The following is a 23,816-nucleotide window of genomic DNA, read 5'->3' as shown; positions in this document are numbered from 1 at the left end:
CTTCTTTCTAAAAAGGACAAACTGAGCACCTCCAGGCACCGGAGACTGGCTAAGGTGGAGACTAATCGACAAACACTGTGTAAGCTTGCTCCCATCAGCCAAACAGACACAAGGTCCTCTTAACAGCTCTCAAACAAACACTCCAAGTTGCACACATGTTGTAGCCATCTTGTGGGAGGATTGCTTGCTTACTGGTCCTGCCCACCCTGCAGCCCAACTTGGACTGTGATACAACATTTTAAGAGGTGCTTTTATGAGGTAGAATGAGATTAGAGAGCAGCTCTGCTGAAAAAGAACAGAAAGGAGTGCTTCTCATCCTGCTGTGTTCTACTATCAGCCCATTTTTTAAGTACTATCCATCAAGCCATCCATTCCCCAGATACAACAGTAAAACATATCATCTCCACAGCAATGAGCTCATCCTCCTACAACATGTTATTCTGTCCTCTTTTAGGTTGGCCTACTCTGCTCAGATACTTGACCCAAAAGAGCAGAGCACCAGTCAACACTGAAAGTCAGAGTCTGCAGCGTCTTTAAAAGCAAACACGCCGAAGGCAAGCTATTGTTAGTCGTGTATCCTGCGTGTGAATACGTGATCAGTGAGACAAAGAGGGGGGGAAACTTTAGCGAATGAGAGTATAACCCTGTGCTGCTGACACTGTTGAGGTTAACCTTAGAGTATTTATAGTTGTAAGATTAGTTTTGATCCAGAACTCAAGTCACTTTGAACCTGCTTAACTGAGCAAGACTAAGATAACAGGCCTCCCATACAGCTTAGCACTTGCTCTCACACACACGCGCACACACGCGCACACACACACACACACACACACACACACACACACACACACTCACACACACACACACACACACACACACACACACACACACAGAGTGTTGCTCGCATGACTTACCCGAACATGGCATTGCCCTGTCTCCAGGGTCTGATAAAATGGCCAATTACGACTTAAAACACAATGGGAGTGCTGCCGAGAGGCAAAGGCAGAGGAGGGACGGAGTAAGAACGGGACAAGAGGAAGAATAAGTGCGTCAACTTCAACACTTGTGTTCAGCATGGGAGCAAGAATGAGGACCAAGACTACATCCAAACTGTCACCTACAGCTGGACTAAGAGGGACATGAACTACACCCACAAACAAACACATGCACACACACGTTTGCTCTGAGAGTTCACTAGGTCGGAGGTCACATGGGGGAATAAAACATGACACCGTGTGGGTGAAGAGGTGAAGAGAAAACACAAGAGAGATAGGGGAGGAGAAAGAGCAGAAAACGCTGTGGAAGAAAATAAACCAGATGCTGACTTCATGGCAGAGGAGCGAAGCGGAGAGGCAGAGAAAGCAGCACGAGAGACGAGAGAGAAACGGCAACAAAACGTCAAGAAAACAGGGAGACAGATTTTGCCTAATCTGGCCATGGCGGCCCCTCTCGCTAACATGGCGAGTACTTACTATTCCCATCTGATAGCAGCTATGAAAGATTGATTCTTTCATCGTTCTCACACAAGGCAGAACAATGTTACACTGTGTGCTTCTTCCAGTTATGGTGTGTGTGTGTGTGTGTGTGTGTGTGTGTGAGGGAGAGAGAGGAAAACTGAGCCTGCATCTAATGGAAGAAGAGCAACAGCTGAGACTGGAGAAACAGCTGTATCCCTTCAACGCCTGCACTGCTCCCCTCCCCCTCTCCCTCTCCCTCGTCCCCTCTCTCCCTGAATGAGCCCCTCACGCCCCTTTTCTGACCCTCCCTCTCCCACAGAGCAGCATGGCCAGGGGCTACTCGGTCTGTGCGTGCACACACACACACACACGCATACAAATTACAGCATGTGCCCGAGTTAGACAGACACTTCTGCTTCGAGCCTCTTCCTCCTCTCGGAGGACAAGTACAGACAGGATGCATGTGCTACTAAACATCCATCTATCGACTAAAAATAGGAAATACATTGTTTCCAGTGGCAATGTCACCCTCCCTCTTCTCTTCTCAACTCCTTCCAACCCTCCACGCTTTATCAGATTCTAACTGTAAGACAAAAAAAAGGCAGCCAAATAAACTTTCAGGCTATCCTTTCACATGCAAAGCGGAGGCAAACTTCATCCTGTCCATCAAGTCTTTCTGGGTTCTTGTCACTTTGTCAGTTGCCAGTCTGTTAACACACACTAAACTTGGATAATGCAGTCTTTTGCATAGAAAAAAAACAAAACAGAAATGGCAGAAATTCAAAATATTCATAAATATTGCAGATATTCTTTACACCAACATCAAATGACTTTAAAAAAAACTGCAACTGTTACATGAGGTGGGATGAAACAAATTAATTCATAAAAGTTGCGTAACTGTCATATTATGTGGGAAGATGCAACGCACTGCCACGTTCCAAGAATAAAAGGTACCCTGTTAGAGCCTCTTATTATTATTCACAGTAACAATTAAAGGAAATACAAACATGTTTTTAATTTCTTTACCTAACATTCTGAAATATACTACTACTATACGTGCTACTACTCCTCTACTGTTAGTGTTACGGCTGAACTGTGTTAAACACAGCCTGTGCTACATTTGTAACCTCCTTGTATGGAATAAGCAAACATGTGAGTTTCACTGTAGTCTCATGTAAGGTCAGACTGCATTCATGTTGAATTTTTAAAAAAAAATGGTGTGAAAGAAATGAATAAACACCCAGTTTGACAGTTGGTGATGTAGAGTGTGCGTAACTGGAGGCATGTGAGTGCAAGTCTCCACCTGCATGTCAAGACCCGACCTGTGGGCAACCCGACAAAGGCGACAGGAAACAGGTTGTCTCAGTCACACAAACCTAAATGAATTCTTTGAGACAGCGAGAAACACATCTGCTGAAGAAGTATATCATCACTCTTCATTCATCACAGACTTGGTGGATGGTGAAAAAGGGACATTGGAGCGGAACAGGTGCAGAGCATAAGGCTTCATTTTTTCACACTGCATTTCAAAGGCCAAAAAACACACAGAGTACATGAGACGGGTCTGCCTGATGGTGAGGAGGGAACGCAAAAGGAAAATGCTGGAAGACCACGAGAGAGCAACGGGAGAGAGAAGGAAAAAAAGGTGGAATCGTGTTTGTCAGTATCTGATGTATTGTCTTTGGCAGGGTTCAGGACCAAGTTCACAAGTTTCCATGACATACAGCACAAGGCTCAGCTCTCAGTTTAAGTCCCGAGCCAAAACACTCAGGGTTTAGACAGATAGACGAGGCTGTGTTTGTAAGACCACAAAGCCTCGTCTCCAGCGCCGATGCACACTGACGGATCAGGACAATATGCAGGGGAAGTGGAAGGGTGCGGCATTTCTCTGTTTATGTAAAATTGGGCCGGGGGGGGGGGGGCTTTGGCCTGGTCCTCATTCTGGATGTGTAGAACAAAACATCAGAACAGTCCCGACACCCGTTTTACTCAAAACACCTGAGCACACACATTGGTTCAGTGTAGCAAGAGCCGCAATCATATAACTTACGGCTCAGGCATATTTTAAATGCTGCCGAATTCGAGTGCACTCACTCGGCAAGAGATCTATTTGTCCCAGCCGGAGGACGGAGTTTATGAGTTGTGGTGTGATGGATGTTGCTGCTGCACAGTTGCTAGTTATAAATTTGGTACACCTTGGCAGTGAGAAAAAAACAGCACTGTATTTTACTCATTTACAAAGCATTTATTGGCAATCCACCTGGGTATCTTACACATCTTTTTAACTACAGATTGAGTTTGCACTGCACCTGGGCCCAAGACTCTCTGGTCCTTGAAAAGTCAACATATTAATACTGAGACTGGGAACCTGGCTTTCTCAATGTTACGCTCCATAAAAGTTGAACAATTTGAAGAAATGTGCAAAACAAGACGAGCTGGTCCCTTTGGCGCAATTTAGGACCCTTTGTAACTGGCTTGGAGCAGTGTGGATGTGATTTCTTTAACTGTTTGTTGTGTGGTTTGTATTGTTTATGTACTATGTGTGTTTCATATGTATGCATACATGCATATATACAGGCCTGAATAAAACAGAGTGGTGTTCCTAATATTTTGTCCTGCCTGTTCATATCCATGGTTAAAACCAGGACTTTCCCTTCCTGTCTAAAGCTACCTTGAACCCTTTTTCTACCTCAATGCTTAAATCCAGGTTCATGATTTTAATGTTACTGATGCGAAATGTGTAAATCATAGAAAAATTCCTCTTCCTCGCCATATTCTCTTAAGCATACGTGCCTTGTACGCTGCTTTTGGTCCTCTGGTGAACCTTCCTCTGGTGAGAGTATCCTGCACATGCAGACTAAAAATGCCACATGACACAGGAGGCAAAAGACCAGCCTGGAAGTGTCAGGTGGAACGAGACCCTCAGAGCTGACATTCTGCATGCCTTAAAGGCTGTAGCCTTTTACTATAGCTCTGTCCCTGAACTCACTTTTGACCCCTGACCTCATGACCTAAAACACCTACAACCTGACACACCGACCTCGGCTAACATCCATAAGCTGTGTGAGCTGAGCTGTGTGTGAACTGTTTAGAAGTTGAGCTTGGTATCAAACCTGAAGAATATTGCAGAGCAATACACGTTACAGTAAAGATTCATGTACGCCTTCTGTATGTTCAGACAAAATCATGCTGATGTATTTGAGAAGTGTGGCTCATTTGATGTTGTATTGGCAGAGAAAGAAAGACCCTCAAAGATGAGCAGAGGAAGGGTGGAGGAACAGGAAGTAGGGGCTTGCAGGTTGATGAAGGCAGTGTATGTCATCGCCTTGTAAGCAATATTACCTAATAATTAGATAATAAAACACAGGCAGACAAGATAGGACTAAAATAGCATCAGATCCCACTCACAACAAGAAAGCACAGAGAAAAAAAGAAACTGAGAGCAAAGCAACACAAACGGGAAGCTAGCAAGTGGAGCTGTGCAGCAGTCCACTCGCTGCACGGCCCTTCATGTTGGAGCCACTCCCATCAGTGGTTAAACTCAGGCTAAAATGTTCTCAAAGCTCCAGGCCTCCTGCCGCCGCTCGGCCTATTGTGGCGTGTGTTTAGCAGGGTGTGTTTTGTCTGTCTGTGTGAGAGGGATTCAGCCATCAGTCACGAGTGTGTGTGTGTGTGTGTATACAGTCTTCAACAGCTTCTACATTGTCCATATCCGACTGCTCTCGTTGGCCTCTACTTCTCCTAAACAAGAGCTGCGATTACAACACGGCAGGAACCACATGGCAAATGCACTCATAACAATAAGAGACAGTATTTGCACAACTTCCTCAAATGTTGTGTACAACAAAAAAGAAACATTGCTCAACATGCGCACCGAAACGTAGTGCCTGCCTCTGACATGTCTGAAGTGAAAGCTAGGGCATGCATTATCCTTGTCTTTTATCTCCTTCTCACATAGTCATGCACACAGTCAGCTAGTCAGGTGGTAGCCAAGCTCACATCTACAACACCCACTTCACACAACTGCCAGCTACATTAGAAACACCTCATATATAAAAAGTCTTCATCAAACACACAAGCTTACACGATGTTATTATCAGTGTTCCAAAACAGCTTGTCAGGCACGGCCCCCCTTTTCTATTCCTCCCAGTAGTAACAGAGACGTTGGATGACTTCGTGGACGTCCAGAGCAGAAAATGAGCAAAGATAACTAGCTTTGTATTTGTACTTGTGGTGGCAGAGCCAAGCCTGGGTATCAGAGGAAGAGTGTGACGACATGTGACTTCGCAGTTCCATCTGTGCTGAATGGATGTGCCAGACACACGCATAAAGTTACCCTGGCAACTGAGCAACAGCACTGGTTGGAGGTCACACAGAGAAAAGGCTTGATGCAGACCAAAACGCCTCTAGAATATGTATAGGCTACAAGAAGACTGCTTATTCACTCAGAGAGGGAGTCAAACGGTGAGCTGCATCCTATATGTCGTTACACACAGACACTTCGGCTTCATCCAGGAACATTTCCCATAAACGGTGTACTGAACGTGATGTAATGCAGAGCAGAGAAACACAACCTGAGAAAGACCAGGGATTGAACCTGATGACGCAAAAGCGCTTCAGTGTTTTATCCCTTTCTCTTGTAAACACAGGGCTCTGATTCGGACAGGGGAGTTTCATTTCACACACAGAGATGTAATCTCTAACTAATCACATTTGCAGGCCTTGGACAGAGCAGTTACACCACAGTGCTGAACAGATGGGCCGATGTAGATGAGGCATGTCTGGGATTAGCTTGGCCCAGAAGGTGGAGGTGGTATGTAGAGTTATCAAGGGATGGCTTCAAAAAAGGAGCTGGTGCTCAAATGGCATCGAGTGGAGTCTTATCCAAGCAGGTATAGTGATTCAGGAATAGAAAACTTCAAATGCAACCTAAAGGTCTACTCATTTTTCCCTCTAGCTACACGTTTCAGTTAAGACCTGCTGGCTTGCATCCTTACCACGACAAAGCATTTAGCCATAGATAACTGTATAAATGCATTATACAGAAAATGATGTAACTGAGAATAAGAACAGCACTCCAACCAAGTGTGCTTCGGCGTGTCCTCCGGGCACTCACGCTGTTTCCGTTGGCAAGCAACAGACATGCAACGTGATGCTCTCAGGAAGAGAGACGAAGAACAGGACAAACCTAAGAACACGCAATAATTCAATGCAGCATTTGCAACAGGCGTACAGATGGGACTTGAGACGCTTAAGACCAACAGCGCAAATCGCCACGCTGGATAGAATACTGAATCAACCGTGCTGTATATTGGATTAAAACCTAAGCCCCAGTACTAAGACTACTTGGGTAAACATTTCAGATGTACCCTTTGACACCCATTCACCACTGTCCTGCAGGTGAAACTTTCGCTTGCGCTCCAGAAGCATCCACAGCATTCTCCTGGGTTTGTCTGAATCAGAGGAAGTAAAAACCCAAAGGAATTCCAAACAGATTCCTTCTCTGACAAATGGAGGACTGAGGACCTCCCGCATTTGGAAATAATTAAGTTTCATCTCCCCTTCTGGGTTTAACTTTGACTCGATTTTCATCAAACCACTCAATCTATGGTACAACTGCAATAATCAATAGTATGTAATGAATACATTCTTCATCTATTTCACTGTTAAAGAACACTGCTGAAGCCAAAGGAGATTGGTTCAGTCTTAACTGCATAACACGACACCACAGCACTGTAAAGGCGCGCCAGTCATGAGTCTGAACCAGCGACCTCTGGGTCATATGTTAAGTGTTGAGAACAGCAGAGCCACACAACCATACTAAATATCATACGGAACATTCCGCGGAGCACTTTAAAATGGGGTGCGAAGGCCGAGCGACAGCAGCGTCATGGAGGACACTGACAAAGAGAGTGTTAGATGGGAGGTTTGAGCAGAGGGAGGCTTTGTTTAAGAAAAAGACGCGGCCTAATGGTGAAAAAAAAGGCGTGAATTCAGCTCCAAACTAATTCTGCTTGACAGCTAATAGAGCAGGCCCAGTCAAGTGTGTGCATGTACTCATGTGTGGATGTTCCTGACCCCACAAATTCAGGGAACGATGACGGATAAAATTAAGGGTGGTTTAAGCGATGCAGATTGTGAAAGGACATGTTCCTCTGATCACTGTAATCACACCACCATTGGCACAGATTCATTTGACATGAAAAGGTCAACACAGCTTCACCTCAGCTGTGATGCAGCCTAAAGATTGACAAGCGATAGGGCTGCATGCTTTTTGGATATCTAAAAGTGCCTGGCATTGAGTTACAAGACACAGATACTTAATTGAAGACTCATTGCAAGTAATATTATTGATGAACAAATTAGATTGCATTAATGGGTGTAGACAGAATAAAACGGTTTGCTGACTCTGGGTGTTGTTGGTGAGATGTGATCTGATCTGACAAACACCTACCAGCTGAACTTGGGAGGAACCTCTCCGGCTCGTGCTCTCAAACTTCCCCTCATTTAAATAAGTTCAGGGCATCGAACCGTTGGTGGCCCCTTACCCAGAGTCAAAATACCTCACGAACTTGTGTTCTGTGGCTATTCTAGAACAAAGATATGCTCTGCCTCAGACATGTTACGGCTGCACACAGTATTGTTCGTGGGTGAACCCACGCCACACCCAAAGCACTCCCCGGAGGGCAGCTGTGCAGGGGGTTCGCCACCAATGAGCTATTCAGGGCAGACGCCTGCAGTGGGTAACTTGGGGTTGTTAAATAAGCTCTGCTGGGCTAACAGCCCGAACGGGTCGATGGTAAGTCCCCCGTCTCCCTAAACAGAAACGAACTGTGTCGCGACTGAAGTAAACAAAAGTAAAACTGCACGGGATGAACCGCAAAATTGCTCACTCACAAACTCTCCCCGCTGTATTCGCAGAGGTTCCCATGTTAGCGCGTTACAATTCTCGCTAGCTTGATTCGTTAGCTAACTTAGCTTGGCAAGGGAGCGCATGATTTATTATTAGTTATATGAATCTCATCGGTGCTGCTTCTTGGTGTGTGGCGGGGCGACCGCATCTTCACGTGGGAGGAGGAGAAAATAAAATCATTGCTAAAAGAAACCTCTGCACCCTGGTAGAGATAGTCCGCGCTACCACAAACCAGGACAAGCCTTCGTGATCATCTTATCGTGTCTCTCGCATCTTCTTGTCCCCTCCTCCGGACGGATGCCGATTTACTTTGATAACGGGGCACCCTGCGTATAAAAATGAACACATCCAAACGGTTCCTGGGGCTTAACGTTACACTAGCTAGCTACCTCGACGGCTGAGGAGGGATTTTCAACATGATGTCGCAAACGATAACAAACTTTCCCCTCACGCTGCTCCGTAACTCACCGAAGTGCGCCGTTTTCTTCTTCCTTCTTCTGGTATTCCAGCGGGTACATCAGAGGCCAACAGGAGACATCAGCAGACAGCTAACAGTTTTTTAGGCTAACGTTCAGGACACGATGCGCCTCGCAACAGCTGTGATGTGTTTTGAATGAGGACCGAGGAGACGCACGGCGAACGGGCGGAGCTTCCAGCGTGCGAGTGGACCAGTCCGCCCATCAACACCAACACACCGGCTTACTTTAGGTCTTTATATGCAGGGACCTTTTGTCAGTGTCTGTATTATCTACAGCTTCCCAATACAGCGTCTGTAAAACGTTGACAGATTGGAATAACATCCCGCCTGCCTGTTGTGGTGACTGCAGGATAAAGCAAAGCGCCCTGTGAGATAGAAAAAAGGCGCAAAGTTCATGTCTTTGATTGTGACTCCCTCTTGTGGTCCAAACACCGTCGTGCCGTCCTGCGCTCCTGTCTGACATCAAAATGATGTTCGCCGGTTTTAATCGCATTTTGCCCATCACCGGTGACAATTTTTAGGCTGGACATTTGTCATGTTCCACAAGATTAGTCAGTTTTGTTCAAATTTAATTTTCTTACAGTGGCACACCATACTAATAACACACGACAGATACTCATTCATAATAATTCACAAAAGGCTGATGTGCATGACCATCTGGATGCAGTGCAATGAGTTTAAGCTGCCCTTTAACCCTCAAATCATTGACTTTCAAACTCAGTATCACAAATCAAATACTGTGCATGAATCAAAATTAATTTTATTGCTATTACATTTAAATTATCTTGTATATATTTGGCTGAAATCTGCCAGTACAAATAGTCAAATTAATGCTGCTCCCTAACTGTCAATGGTAGGAGAGCATTGAACACCTGAACAGGTTTTCTTTATGCACATGTATACTTGCTCTCACAATCAACCCAACTGAACACCACACGTGTTGGCAAACCTGAAATACGATAATTTAATTGGTGTGTCACATTCACTCCCCAAACTTGAGCTGCCGTTCCTTCTCTAAAGCATGCAGCTCCATCGCTCGATTCTTCAGCTCCTCCGCTTTCTTCTCATCCTTCTCCGTACCATCCCCAAGTTTGTACATGCGACTTGCATTGGCGCAGCCCCACACATGTCCCAGCTCACAAGCCCTGGTGGCGAACTTCAAAGCTTGAGTCATATCTGGCTTTAGCCCTTTGGCATTGCCCTCAATGAACAAGGCGCTGAGGTTAAAGCAGGAGGGAGCGAAGCCACCGGCGCAGGCCTTCTCATAGTACTGCCGAGCTCCTGCAAGGTCAGGTTCTCCCACAGCTCGTCCATCATGGGCTAACAGACCAACGTTATGACAGGCATCTATGGACTTCTTTCCTCCAGCAGCACAGGAGCGCACAAAGCAGGAGTAGGCTGTTTTCAGACACTCAGTTACTCCACCTGGTGGAAAGAATTTAGATCCCTCACATGAATAAAGAGTGCTGTATTCAAAAAATGTATGTAAGCAAGAGCACACAAGTAAAATGGACCCAAATACCAAAATCGACAGAATTTATCTGACTAATTTAATATTGATGTGTTCACATGTAAACAATAATCTGACTTGTTAATCAAATTATTACACAAATTATTGTACAAAATGTAAAAAAAAAAAAAAAAAAAAAAGACCATCACAATTTACAAGAGCTCAAACTGTTGCCTTAAAATTGCTTTTTTTTTTACTATGATCAACTCCAATTATACCAGATTTAATTGATAGTCGTATGAAAAAAAAAGTTAATGCTACAATTGGAATATTAAACAGTAAATATGTTGATCTGATCTTTTATTTTGTATTACTTTATTGAAAATCATTCAACCAGATGCTCATATAAACTAACACCAATTACTCATATGCTGAGTAATTTGCCCCAACACCAGCGAGGGTAAACAAGGCAATAAGCCATAATGTTGTCTTACCTTTGCCTGTGATGTGGTAAGCTCCCAGTTTATAGCAGCTCTCTCCAAATCCATTTGTTTCACAGTTATGTTTCAGTACTTTTGCTGTTGATTCGTAGTTCTTCTTCACCCCTTCCAAATAGTCTGCTAGCCTTTGGCACCCTAAGAAAAAAGACGACACAAGGATAAATGGTGAGGTTAACATATTCAACACATAATTGAATTTCCATTTGGAGCTGGTGTGCAGTGTTTCAGCACCACTGATCTGTGAACAGCGCAGGAATGTTACCTTCAGGATCCTTTTCTTTGTAACACTGGAAGCTGTACTCCACCCCCAAATTGTCCAAAAACTGCTTCACTTCATTCTCATCTTCAAAGTTTATGAGTCCTGCCATATTTCCGCTTGCACGCCTTTTTAACTTTACTATAATCCCATGTGCTGGAGATTTAGCTCCCACCACATCCACACAACTCCTGACCTTGGTGAATGAGTTACTGAGCCGCGTTACAAAAGCGTTTCCCTAAACTAAAGGATTGATAGAGATTATTAGCGTTAATCGTAAAGATGCGATAAAAGAGTACATTAAGGACTCATAAAACAAATTTCCTTTGGGAATAGAAGAAGAACAAGACCATGCGTGCTTCCAGTTGATCTCTTCCTGGTTTCATAACCCTCCTTCACAGGCTTCCGTAGTCCAGCCCCCCTCGCCAATGTACTTCCTGTGTCGTGACCCTTGTTTACTGTCTGTCTAGTCAGTCTAGTCAAAAATAGACCCAACAGCCCGCTGTGAAAACTATCCTCCCCACCGGTTCCTACATTCAGCCTTTCGGTCGCTGCAGGGTTTAGTCGACATCTTTTAAACATGCGTTCCGCCACAGCCGACAGCTTCAGACATTTCTGCACGGAGAACGATTTTCCACAACGGAGGCGACAACAAGTGAGCTAGCTAGCTGGCGTCGCCGCTAACGTTGCCTTGGTGCCCGTTCGTCGTTCTCTCCTCTTAGTTGCTGGACTGTCAGCAACAGAGTAGCGTCAGGCTCGCGCACACTGCTAACTGAAACCGTTTAAAACGTCGGTCGACGGTTAGCAAGCACAGTGGCAGTTTTCCGTGGTGTAAAACACACCAGGCTCGTTTGAATAAGCTATAACTAGAGTTATTTTAATCATGGCCATGGCCAGGAGTTTCCTAAACACGGTGAGTTTTTGTCTTTACGCCGTATTTTTCTTGCTAATTTGTGTAACGAATTTTTACGTCTTTTGTCATTACGTTGCGTTATTGTTTGAAAAATGCTATATTAGCAAATGGCACTGTTCACATCTACTTCAACAACCATCCCCTTTGTGTTTTCAGGATGATGCATCTCCAGCGGCTCTGACAGACCTGTGTCTGACTTACGTGAGCCAAAATCTGGAGTGTTTCTGTGTGAAGCGCCCCGATGGCTCCCTTTGCTTCCGAGAGGCTGTACTCTTCCCACAGGAGTTGGCAGACCAGCTGCTGGCCAAGATGGCCACTGAAGGTAAACCTGGACCTCCGGAGATTTTCCAGTTAAGAGTTGTTGATTTCCGAGCCTTTAAAACCACTGCAGTGAAAATCTACAGTCTTAAACATGGTTAAATCACCCGTCAAACCATCAGTCCAATCATGGCTTGATAAAAATATAAATTCCATCTCAGTGACTTTCAACATTTTCTTCTACCATAAAAAAGGAGAGAAAAATGTGTGAAATCTTTGAGCCACTCGGTCTCATGGTATGTTGTGACCTGCCCTAGGTAAGCAGAGACAGTATTGCATAAGGCTCAGTCCTGCATGAACCCAGAGATGAACCTTAACTCGAGTTTATTCCACCTCAGGTCCGCTGAATGATAGCACAGTGGGTGTATTTCGGAACTGTGAGTACCTGCGGCTGAGGCGAGCCTGCATCCGTACGGCGCGGATCTCTGCAGAGGCCTTCCAGAAAGCCCTCTGCCCTCACAGACTGCTGGAGCTGGATGCTGCCAGGGTCAATGCTGACCTCACCATTCCTGATATTCTACGGGGTCTGGCCACCAATAAATATTGTCAGGTAAAATGAGAGTATGTCAAACCACCCTTTTCTCCCTTGATATTTCATTGGAAACCTCTATTGAAACTTGTTATTTCTTGTTTTGTTTTGTCCTCAAACACCCTACAGGAGTCCCTCCAGAGACTTGTCTTAACAGGTCTCACCATGTCCTCTCTGGAGGAACCAATTCGGTATCGCTTCAGCTCCCTCCAGGGCCTCCGCTCCCTCTCTCTAGCCAATGTAGACTTCTATGACTCTGGGCTTGTTGATGTGTGTTCCCTGCCTCGGCTGGAGAGCCTCGATCTCTCCAACACTTCAGTTACCAACCTGAGCCCCTTGCTGGGCCTGAAGGAGCGTCTGCGCTCACTAACACTACACCAGCTGAAAAGGCTGGAGATGAGCACTGCTCAGCTGCTGAGAGTCATTGGCCAGCTGGATGTACTGCAGGTTAGTGGAAGGATGGAGCTGAGTTTTGAGCTGTGTGTCTGCTATTAAACCTGTTTCTATTGATTGATTCACTGATTGGCACTAGGAATAACACTTTCTCTGACTCCATCAGCCATACTTTAAAACATCATTGTCTGTGTTTACGTGAAATCCGGCCTATGCAGCACCTGGACATCAGTGATGATAAGCAGTTTACGTCTGACGTGGCTCGTCAACTTCTGGGACAGCCAGGGATCCTGCCCGCTCTTGTTTCTCTGGATGTGTCCGGAAGGAAACAGGTGTTTGAAACTAATTTGCACACATCTAAGAGTATTTTAGTTAGATTGCAAAGAAAGGGAACAGGCTGTAGAGCCAAGGTGCAATGTCTTACATGATGATGATGTTGCAGGTGACAGATGCAGCTGTTAAGGCATTTGTTGAGGAGAGACCAGGGATGACCTTTGTGGGACTTCTGGCCACAGATGCTGGATTTTCTGATTTCCTCTCTGGAGAAGGAAATCTAAAGGTAGGTGCAGATGCATACATTATAACTGATAACTTGGCATATAAATGCACGTTTGCAAGCGTAAACTGTCTTTTGTGTGTAAACAGGTAACAGGAGAAGCCAACGAGACCCAGATCTGTGAGGCCCTGCGACGCTACAGTGAGAGGGAAGGCTTTGTGAGAGAGGCTCTATTTCACCTGTTCAGCCTGACGCACGTCATGGAGAAACCCAGGCCTGACATCCTTAAGGTAAACCCACATTATTCTACTTGGAAATTAAATCTGTGAAGCTGCAGTTTTATGGCAGACCAACAAATTAATTTTGGACTCTGAATCTGAACCACATATTTATCTGATAAGTGACAGAGTGTCCTCCTCCTACCTCTTACAGCGCATGGTGTCAAAGTCCTTCATCCTGACTCCACTTATGCACACTTAGAGTTCCTCATCTGTCTCACTTACCATAACATTACTTCCCTCTTGTTTTTTTTTTTCTAGCTGGTAGTTTTGGGCATGAAGAATCACCCTGCCACTCTGAATGTCCAGCTGGCAGCCAGCGCCTGTGTGTTCAACCTGACGAAGCAGGACCTGGCAGCAGGCATGCCAGTGCGACTTCTGAGCACTGTTACTCAGCTTCTACTGGAGGCCATGAGGACATTCCCCAACCACCAACAGGTAGCTTCACGTCCATGCTGCTGTCGTAGTCGCATACACCTTGCATGTCACATCAATCACAAAAACAACAACATCGATATTGAATCTCACTCCTGCCTTCCTGCGCGCAAGAGACGCTGCTGCCACAAGAGACGCTGACTCTTGTCTGTCCGTGTGCTGTCACTGTCCACTTTTTCTACTGTTATCAGTCAGAAATGTGTTTTTCACTGCATGTGAAAATGGACGTGTGGCGTGGGAGTGTGTGAAGTTGCTTGAGTCTCACGGTCAATGCGTGAGACTTGGCAGTCGTGTGTGATTCATAATAACAACTAAAAATTCTCAGTCAAAGAAAGAAAAAGGCGAAAATTGGTTCAATTAAGTCTTCAGTGACCTGGCTGCTTGGCAGAGTTAAGTAGAGTTATTATGGATTTTCCATGTTTTCTAGCAGTCTGTTCACACTGATATTGGTGGATAAAAATAACAATGTTGTAAGTGAAAATATGAAACAATAATAGGCTGATTAGGCCTAAATAAATGTATGTTGTGTTTTGTTTTTTTTTTGAATGTCCGGCTCTCACAGTGTCTGCTTGCACAGGCTCCAAGTCAGACATGAGATGAGATTTTACTGGGCCTCTATAACAAAGCACCAACAGAAAAGTACATTCACAGATTGTGTGAGGTCTTTGCAGATGATGTAGTCAGCTGATGTAGCTCAGGTTCTGGACTGATGCCTGGTCTGGTTTCTCTCTCTATAGCTGCAGAAGAATTGCCTGCTGTCCCTGTGCAGTGATCGTATTTTGCAGGAGGTTCCATTCAACAGGTGAGAAACACTCATTTTACCACAGTATTTTAATGTCGTTATAACATGTAGTTATAAGGCACATTCCAAATGTCACTGTCATGATAGAAAGGACTAAATATACGCAGTAAAAGACCGAAACAGTAAATGTGTCAAGTTTGTCAAAGTTGTATGATGTTTACAGAAGAAATGTTTTGCTCTCTGTTCGTATGAAGGTTTGAAGCTGCCAAACTAGTGATGCAGTGGCTCTGCAACCATGAAGACCAAAACATGCAGAGGATGGCAGTGGCTATCATTTCCATCCTGGCTGCTAAGGTACATCACTATGTTGTCATTCATGCATTCCGAGCCAATTTGTTGGGATCTTCCTAAACTCGTAAATGTTTGCTTTTTGCAGTTGTCCACAGAGCAGACGGCTCAGCTGGGAGCAGAGTTGTTCATAGTGAAGGTAAGATTCTCATCTCTGCTCCATTCCCTCCCGCCTTTACTAATTTACCAAAAAAGGCAAATTTTCATAGCAAATATGCTCCCTTCCCCCTACAGCAACTGCTCCACATTGTGCGTCAGAAGGCTACTCAGGGCATGGTGGACGCCACCCTCAAATTTACACTGAGCGCACTCTGGAACCTCACTGATGAATCACCAACAACCTGCCGCCATTTTATCGAGAACCAGGGCCTGGACCTGTTTATTAAAGTTCTGGAGGTATGCAGAAATGTGGGCTTGGACATATAAAATAAACAATAAGCTCTACATAGAGCACAACTCAGAGCAGATTACCTTACTAGTTAATCATGACACTTCACCACGTGTTGCTCTGTATAAGTATGTGTGCCTTGAGGGTGGGCTGACTCACTTGTTTTGTTCCCACTCCTCCCCCACTCCCACCGTCCCTCTCTGCAGTCCTTCCCCAATGAGTCTTCTATTCAGCAGAAGGTTCTCGGCCTGCTGGTGAGTTTACTGCTCTCTCGTTACCCTTTAGAAAAACACAATGTTGAATAAATTTGCAACATTAAGACATCATTATTCCCTTCTCACCTTTTGTTGTGTAGAATAACATAGCAGAGGTCGGGGAGCTGCACGGCGAGCTGATGGTACAGGGGTTCTTGGACCACATCAGCACTCTGCTGCACAGCCAAGAGGTGGAGGTCAGCTACTTCGCTGCAGGCATCCTCGCACATCTGACGTCACGGGGAGAGGAAGCCTGGACACTCAGCTCTGATCTTCGGTCCTCACTGCTGGAACAGCTGGTAGGAATCAGCAAAGCTACTCACAACTCATGCACATAAACACTGTACATGTTTATTTTGAAAAGCTGGTTTGAGTCTTTTGCATTTGTGTGTCTCCTTAGCATGATGTCATTATGAAGTGGCCCCCGCCTGAGTGTGAAATGGTGGCCTACAGGTGAGATACAGCTTCTCTACAGTAATAATACACCATACAGTGTTCTTTATACGTCTTTGTACTGAGCTTTAACTTTTGTTTGTGTGAATTGTCCGTCACGCAGGCAAAACCTTAGCGCGAACATGTGACATACAGTACATGCTCAACATATCCTCATTCTGTCTCATTCTGTAGGTCATTTAACCCCTTCTTTCCTTTACTGGAGTGCTTTCACACCCCCGGTGTCCAGCTGTGGGCAGCCTGGGCCATGCAACATGTCTGCAGCAAGAACGGTGAGACACAGACACACGTAGATACACAACCAAATGTAATTCTAGCTTTAAACATTTGCCCGTTCACAAATCATTCACTGACATGTGATTCAGCTGTTACTTATTCACCTACGCTAACCTCTGACAGATTTAATCGTGTTTCACCCCGTGTGTCTTGCAGCCGCTCGCTACTGCAGCATGTTGTTAGAGGAGGGCGGCCTGCAGCAGCTGGAGCTCGTTCATACTCACCCACAGACCCACGCAGACGTCAAACTGTTGGCTAAGAGCATTCTGGAGAGCCTGCAGAACCACCGAGCCCGCACCGGCCAGACCGCGCCCACACAGACAAATCGCCGCGTACCGCCACAGTAACCACGCAGAGGTAAAGCCTCGCACACCTGTGGTCATTTGTCTCATTATGGCTGGAGAGTTTTCATCCTTTTTCATTTCCTCTTCCAGAAAAAGAGACGACCTGACCAAGAGGACGTAAACCGGGCCCCACCACAGTGGGGATTGTGTATGTGTGTGCGCACGTATGTATGCGTATCACACACAAACACACTTAATCAAGAATCCCAAGAAAATGAAAACATTAAAGGACAAAGACTACGCAATTCTTTGCACACACACACACACACACATACACTAACTTTATTTATTTTTCTGTGTTTGTTTCAAAACTATTTCTGTGTGTGCTAACCTTGTGATTGAAAAATAAATTATGAGAAGAACCGTTGGTCAGTTAAGCTCAAATCCCAACACGAGGTTGTGTCTGAGCGCGCTCTCGTTAGTCTGACATTGGCATCATGAAGAGTTTCATACCAAAAACGTGCGCACACATACAACTTTCAGTTTGGGATCGAACCCCCAAAAGCTCAGCTGAGCCCTCCGGCTCCTGTACGTTACCGAGGGCTCTGCTTGTCCGAATTGGTCGACTAGCTTGTTAAATACACGCATGACGCTGCTGTGAGCTCAAGCATGCTGGAGTTTGTCTGAATGCTCGCACTGTTCATTTTAGGAATGCCTGCTTGTTTGTTTGTAGCAGTGTTCTGTTCACTGAAACCCACGCCTCTGGCTCCACAATACTGCTGTTGCTCTCCTCTTCATTTGGTCTTCTATCGGCTAATGCCTTTGATTTGATGTGACAGGACACTTGCCAAGGGTGTGTTCAGTGGGTTCAAATGTTCCCAACATTAAAGATGAAAACCTAAATTATAGAGAAGTTTCCTTTTCTGTACTTTTGGCAGCCAGTGATGTAAATCAGAAGGTCCAGAGTAGAAAAGTCGACGGTTTACTGCTCTTTCTGGACACAAACGGCAATAATGATGTGGTCAGTATTATCATGATGGACGTACCGAGTCAGAGCTGTTTTCTCATTGAGAAACTCATGTATATACTGGTGTGTTCGCTGCGTTTCCCAGTGCGTCCGATGTCTTAAAGACAGAGACAGCACTTGGGTGTGAGCATGTGTGTGTATGTACGTCTGTACAAGTAGCTGCATCTTAAAGAGTGTATGTAAAGTTGTACATAATAGAAAATGTGAGAGAAATAGTAACCATTCGTTCAGGACGGGTTGAAAATCGGCTGCATGGAAATTATTATGCTGTATGTTCTATTGTTTATTTGATTAAGAACAGTGGAGGGGTTTAGCTGAAGAGAGCGGGGGTGTTACCGGAAATATTTGAGCATTTGTCTGTTCTGAAAGATCTGGCCGTGTGACATTAGTATCCTCCTGGGTGCCATTTTACCAGGTGTGCTTCTGCTGTCCAGAGAAGCGTCCATTTGCTGTAACGACGCCCACATTCTCCCTTTTCATCTGAGGTCTTGACTCTCATTAAGGCCCCATCATCATTCTCTATGCAATCATGGCTAATGTTGCTTCTACAAACCCCTCATACAACCACTATGACTCTTAAAAAAACATTTGAGGCTTCAGCAGGAACAATGAGCGGTCGCAGGACGTGTATAGATAACTTGTATGTTAATGGAAGTAAAGATAATATATTGGGCTGATAGATGGTACTTTAAAACAGCTGACAGCGAAGCATACATCACCTCATCTGCTCAGTGAATTATGGCCTTATTGTTTTCTGTACAGTACATCAGTTGTTGTATAAGCTTGTTAATTATGCATGTGTCCTCAGCTGATCTCCTCAGCTTGAACAAGGGCAAAGAGCAGCAGACGACACAGAATACGTTTTTGTATTTTTCTGTTGCTCCTCATAATGTTACATTGTTTAGCTGAGCTCCTGAACATGTCCCGGGATGAAAGCCACAAGAGTTTAAATCAGATGGAAGGTGCAAAAAGACAAGATACTCTACGTCTGCCATGACTGTGCCATGCTGCTGCTGGGAGTCATGTTTTCAAGTTTGGAAATAAAGAATGTACATTCCCATAAAACTGGAGATGACGCTTGGGTCGCCTTTTTTATTCCAGACATGAGCTTCACATCACCTGTGTTAATAAAATAGTATAAACCTTGGACTTTTTTTTGTCATGTTACACTGTGTCACATAACAAACAGTAACCACTGAGAACTAACACTGACCTTAACTAACATATTGACACTGGCTGGGGTGCACATAAACAGTCAATGGGAGTTAATTGCCTATCAGACACGAGCGGTGTAACATCTGTGTGAGAGGGATATTCAATGGCACCAAAGAGTTTATTCTCCAGTGTACCGCGGGGGTCTCTTCTCTATGAAGGCAGCCATACCCTCCTGTCTGTCCCGCGTAGGGATGACCTGAAAAGAGAGAGCAAGAGGTTACAGCAGATGATCTGACTACAGGCGGCCTCAGAGGGCTTCACAGACAGACGCAGAGTGAGCGTCAAAGCTGAGCCCAATGCAGCGCTCGTACTGAAGTTTTTACAAAGCAGGTCAGGTCGAAAGGAAATGTCTGACAAGCATCGTGCAAAATCATCAGCATAAAGTAAGCACCGGAGGTCTTACCCGAGCATAGCACATCCTCTCTATTGCCATTGCTGAACTAATGTCAACCTGGAAGAGACAGATTTCAGTCACTGCTGTCACTGATGCTCTAAAAATGAAATGAAAAACAACAAATCACGATGTACCTCGACACCTCTGTTAATTGCCTCTTTTGCCATCCGCACTGCGACAGGCCCCTGGGCAACAGTAAGGAAAGTGAGTTAGATGCTTAATAAGACACCATATATGCAGCATTAAATATATATACAGCACAGATTCCTAAAAAGCTGAGACACTGCGTCAAACATACATAAAACTTGATAACTTGCTCATCCTTTTTGACATAGACTAAATTGAAAACAGTACAAAGGCAATACACTTACACAATAAGCTTATATGCTTATTCTGAATTTGAAGAGTTTGAAAGGTGTTGTTTGCAGGGCAGGGAGGGTCTAATGAAAGGCAGTCAAGTTGTACATTATGGGAAATGTAGGAGAGAGTGTTTTGGGGGCTTGACCCATACTGGGTACTACAACTCTTCCAACCTTAAAATTTAAATGGTGCTCAACATTTCAACAGTCGGCTGCAGAGGCGACTTCTCATGTAAAATTCTAGAAATATTTCCAGGAAGCAACGACAACACTGAGTCGAGAGAATGATCGCAGAGCTGATTATCTCCTCTTTCATTCAATACAAACTCCTGTCAATCATTCAATCCACACCAACAGAAGCATGTTAATGGTTAGTGTGTGTGCGCGTGTGTGTGTGTGCGTGCACGCATGCGGTGCTATTTGTGGTCCATTTCTCCACTTGACTGCCACTCTGGCCCTGCCAACTGCAGGCATCTGAACTGGAGTGAAAGAAATACGGAGCGACAGAGGCCTGGAGAGAGGGAAGAGAGGAGGGAGAGGGCGGGGGGGGAAGGTGGGAAGAAAACACCAGGAAGAGAGAGAGAGAGAGAGAGAGAGAGAGAGAGAAAGGCAGAATGAAAAGAGGAGGACGAGAAAGCAGAGGAGAAGCGGGGAGGAGGCCTGGAGGAGGAGGGACGCATCAGTATCTGAGCTGCAGCAGGATGAACAAAGTGTGTGCTTGTACTCTAACCTGGGGCAGTATCTCTCTGGCCAGGCTGAGTGCCTCTCTGTGGGCAGCGTCTCCTGTCTGGTTCTGCTCTACAGCTCTGTTTACGAGCCCCATCTCCAGAGCCGTCTGCCCTCCCACGCGCCTACCTGATAACAGACAGAATGTGATACACAACCCTCGCTGAACGATAAGCACCCTGCGTCTGTGGCAACATGTCAGCGTTTCTGTAACACTACCTGTGAAGATGAGCTCTTTGGCCAGAGTGACGCCCACCATCCGCGGCAGCCGCTGACTGCCCCCTGCAGGACAAACCGCGTCAAGGTCAACTCCCGCACAGCTGTTTAGTCTCTGCACTTACACACTTTGCAAGGTCGTTATTTTTGCGACCTCTGCTTGGTCTTACCCGCCCCTGGGAGCAGCCCCCTCGTCGTCTCAATCAGACCCATCTGCGCCGAATGTGCTGAAACACACACAAACAGAGGACAGCTGAAGGTCTGCGCTGCTGAGTGCCATTAAGCCGGGGAGGAGCGTAAAGTCTGACTGATGCCTCTGTCAGAGCAACAGACGCAAACACCTGCTCACCTAGCTCATCAGCGCTCAGCCAATCACTGAGCTGCCACCACTGATTTAGCCAATCGCACGTTTATCCAGCTACGTGAACAGCTGGGCAGATGTGGCCTCATCCGGCTATCATTAGTCCCTGAGCTCAGCAGCAGATCATTAGCGCTCGGTGAAAGAGACACAGCTCCAAAATGTCAACTTCTCAGGAGCAACAGCAGCTCAACAGTGTATTTCTATAGTCTATTATTTTTAAAAATACCTCAGAAGTTTAACTCCTTAACATCCAGTTTTGGTTTTATATTTCCCCTGAAGCAGCTTTCAGATCAAAAATCATCTCATTCCACAGACTGTCAGCATCATATACAACATATTCTGCACAGGCTGGTTCCAGGTCTTCAGGAAGATGCAGTATGTGATGATTAAAGTGAATGAAATGTGACCCCTCGGGGAGTCTCTGCGTCCAGGTTGAACTGCTATTCTAATCTTCCCTGATGGGATAAGGGAGTTGTCGGTCCATAAAAATGGCCCTAAGTGGAAGCTGCTATCCTCCACCTTCCTGATCTAATATGACTGGATCTGTGACAGCTGTGGAGAGAACATTACAGCCCCTTTCATTCCCCATTAACATCACCTGAAGGAAGGAAAGAAGAATATGAGATGGGCTCAGGCGTGCTGCTGACTCAGCACGAAGGTTCAGAGGTCACTCACCGGCAGTGCGGAGGTCACAGGCCAAGGCCAACTCCAGCCCACCTCCCAGGGCGACGCCGTCCATCGCTGCGATGGTCGGCATGGGCAGCAATGCTGCCAGGGGCATGGAAACGAGGAGAAGAACGTTCACAGATGCATATAAATAACCGGGAAATAACTGCTCGATCTTAACGTTCCCTTTCTCACCTATCTGAGTCATGAGGGACCGCAGGCCGTGAACAAACAGATCCGACTCGGCGTTGTTCATCAGTGCTCTCTCTTTCAGGTCTGCACCTACGTGGACATGACGATGATGACGCACGATTGCACGTCATTTAGACAGGCTCTGACCACAAATCACAAAATGCCAGATGCTACAGAGACGACTTACCTGCACAGAAAACACCTGGCACTAAACTCCTGAAGATGACCACACGTGCTGCTGAGTCATTGGACAGAGCGAACACCAGCTCCCTCATCTGCACACACGGGACACGGTGTCTCAGTCGCTTTGTGTGTGTGTGTGTGTGTGTGTGTGTGTGTGTGTGTGTGTGTGTGTGTGTGTGAGGCGACGTAGAGGTCTGCTCACCTGTGACACGAACACATGGCCCAGGGCGTTTCTGGCCTTGAGTCGGCACATCAACACCTCCACTATCCCTGAGAGGGAGAAAGCAACAGGAGGCAGCGGCTAACAGCTCAGGCAGCTTTTAATCAACTGTTTTCAACTGTTAAAAATGTGCGTTTATCGAGTATCGACGTCAGCATTTAGGCTTCCTGCTGTCATCTTCATGCACTAATCCATAACTTTCCACAGTCAGGTCAGTGTGGAAGCCTGATATTTCAGAATTATTACATAGAAAGACACAATTATAACTTAATGGTGATTAAAAGCATAAATTGAGAGAATAGTAGATACATTAATCAATAAAATAAAAAGTATATATATATAAAGTTTCATCTATGTATTTATTTACTTGGCAACACTGGACTTCCATACTTACAAAATGTAATATAATATATAACAGTCACGGGGGGATTTTTCTGTACTGAATACTTTTAATTACACACTTTTACTTAAGTAACATTTTCAATGCAGGACTTTAACTTGTAACAGAGTATTTTTTAAATTGTGGTATTAGTATTTTTACTGTAGTTAAAGGTGTGAATACTTCCTCTACCCTGATTCCTCAGCTATGTGAGCAGCTGCAGCTCACAGTACACACAGGCTTTACTGCAGGCCTGATGTTACTGTAGTATCAGATGAATGCTCTAATGTGCATGTTTACAGAGTGGCGAACTTGTGTGTGTATAGTGTGAATCTGAACAACGCTGGATCCCGTGTGTGTCCCTACCATCGTCTTCCCCCTCTAACCGCTTTAAATCCACCTCTGCGGGATCTGCCGCCTCCGTGTGCTGCCCGCGGCTGTGTGCGCGACTGCATGCCGTCAGAGGGGAACCACCACCGGCCAGCGGTCGCGCTCCGTCCCGGGGGAGCAGATGGGAAGTTCGATCATGCGTTTCCGGCAGAATGGCACCCAGCCACCGCCTCAGGCAGCACTTTGACCCTGGCAGTCTGCGGAGGAGGGCCGTCATGCTCGCTGTTCCTTCACTGTTCAGTTTCCCGAAGCAGGAAGAAAAGTTGCAGGAAGTTTGGTGCAGGTACCTTCCTGTGAGAGGAGGGACTTGGCTGCTCCTGACTTCAC

At 45.6% G+C, this 23,816-nt stretch overlaps 4 protein-coding genes across 7 annotated transcripts in view; 1 reads left to right on the top strand and 3 right to left on the bottom strand.

The window, feature by feature from the left end:
• ralgps2 (Ral GEF with PH domain and SH3 binding motif 2) overlaps positions 1-9,123 on the bottom strand; it is a 72,835-nt gene extending 63,712 nt beyond the window's left edge. For 2 of the 4 annotated variants that reach the window (XM_076726282.1, XM_076726284.1), the window contains exon 1: positions 8,839-9,123. The gene's annotated coding sequence lies outside the window, so the exon portion shown is untranslated. Of the gene's footprint in view, positions 1-5,541; positions 5,655-8,838 lie in introns of those variants that run through there. The other 2 variants (XM_076726285.1, XM_076726283.1) reach the window with 2 other exon arrangements.
• Positions 9,124-9,401: 278 nt separating this feature from the next.
• coa7 (cytochrome c oxidase assembly factor 7) lies at positions 9,402-11,471 on the bottom strand. Its single transcript, XM_076726437.1, has 3 exons — positions 11,061-11,471; positions 10,793-10,933; positions 9,402-10,273 (listed from the first exon to the last, which is right to left on the bottom strand). The coding sequence occupies exons 1-3, from the start codon at positions 11,164-11,166 to the stop codon at positions 9,831-9,833; spliced, it is 690 nt and encodes a 229-aa protein (XP_076582552.1). The 5' UTR covers positions 11,167-11,471; the 3' UTR covers positions 9,402-9,830.
• A 27-nt stretch (positions 11,472-11,498) lies between these two features.
• On the top strand, positions 11,499-19,258 carry zyg11 (zyg-11 family member, cell cycle regulator). The gene is made up of 18 exons (XM_076726273.1): positions 11,499-11,967; positions 12,124-12,289; positions 12,624-12,835; positions 12,944-13,261; positions 13,426-13,539; positions 13,650-13,766; positions 13,853-13,993; positions 14,243-14,419; positions 15,154-15,218; positions 15,413-15,512; positions 15,595-15,645; positions 15,741-15,902; positions 16,101-16,148; positions 16,250-16,447; positions 16,549-16,601; positions 16,776-16,873; positions 17,034-17,234; positions 17,312-19,258. The coding sequence occupies exons 1-17, from the start codon at positions 11,938-11,940 to the stop codon at positions 17,222-17,224; spliced, it is 2,241 nt and encodes a 746-aa protein (XP_076582388.1). The 5' UTR covers positions 11,499-11,937; the 3' UTR covers positions 17,225-17,234; positions 17,312-19,258.
• On the bottom strand, positions 19,256-23,816 carry echdc2 (enoyl CoA hydratase domain containing 2). Its single transcript, XM_076726274.1, has 11 exons — positions 23,466-23,816; positions 22,703-22,770; positions 22,505-22,592; positions 22,321-22,407; positions 22,135-22,227; positions 21,269-21,325; positions 21,102-21,164; positions 20,887-21,011; positions 19,932-19,982; positions 19,807-19,854; positions 19,256-19,599 (listed from the first exon to the last, which is right to left on the bottom strand). Exons 1-11 carry the CDS (start codon positions 23,704-23,706, stop codon positions 19,522-19,524), a joined length of 999 nt encoding a protein of 332 aa, XP_076582389.1. The 5' UTR covers positions 23,707-23,816; the 3' UTR covers positions 19,256-19,521.

This window comes from Chaetodon auriga, chromosome 3 (assembly GCF_051107435.1).
Source record: "Chaetodon auriga isolate fChaAug3 chromosome 3, fChaAug3.hap1, whole genome shotgun sequence".
NCBI lineage: Eukaryota > Metazoa > Chordata > Actinopteri > Chaetodontiformes > Chaetodontidae > Chaetodon > Chaetodon auriga.
Note: the sequence above shows the minus strand (reverse complement) of the source record. Positions and strands in the feature narration are given on the sequence as shown.

Excerpts from the sequence above, each read along its gene's own strand:
- coa7 (XM_076726437.1), bottom strand. The coding sequence starts at position 11,166 with ATGGCAGGACTCATAAACTTTGAAGATGAGAATGAAGTGAAGCAGTTT. Across the intron at positions 10,934-11,060 it reads CAAAGAAAAGGATCCTGAAG|GGTGCCAAAGGCTAGCAGAC; the intron begins GTAACATTCCTG and ends CTTTTTTCTTAG. Across the intron at positions 10,274-10,792 it reads TTACCACATCACAGGCAAAG|GTGGAGTAACTGAGTGTCTG; the intron begins GTAAGACAACAT and ends TCTTTCCACCAG.
- echdc2 (XM_076726274.1), bottom strand. The coding sequence starts at position 23,706 with ATGACGGCCCTCCTCCGCAGACTGCCAGGGTCAAAGTGCTGCCTGAGG. Across the intron at positions 21,165-21,268 it reads GGGGCTGCTCCCAGGGGCGG|GGGGCAGTCAGCGGCTGCCG; the intron begins GTAAGACCAAGC and ends TTTGTCCTGCAG. Across the intron at positions 19,983-20,886 it reads CCAGAGAGATACTGCCCCAG|GGGCCTGTCGCAGTGCGGAT; the intron begins GTTAGAGTACAA and ends ACTGTTGCCCAG.
- zyg11 (XM_076726273.1), top strand. The coding sequence starts at position 11,938 with ATGGCCATGGCCAGGAGTTTCCTAAACACG. Across the intron at positions 12,836-12,943 it reads CCACCAATAAATATTGTCAG|GAGTCCCTCCAGAGACTTGT; the intron begins GTAAAATGAGAG and ends AACACCCTACAG. Across the intron at positions 13,994-14,242 it reads CCAGGCCTGACATCCTTAAG|CTGGTAGTTTTGGGCATGAA; the intron begins GTAAACCCACAT and ends TTTTTTTTCTAG.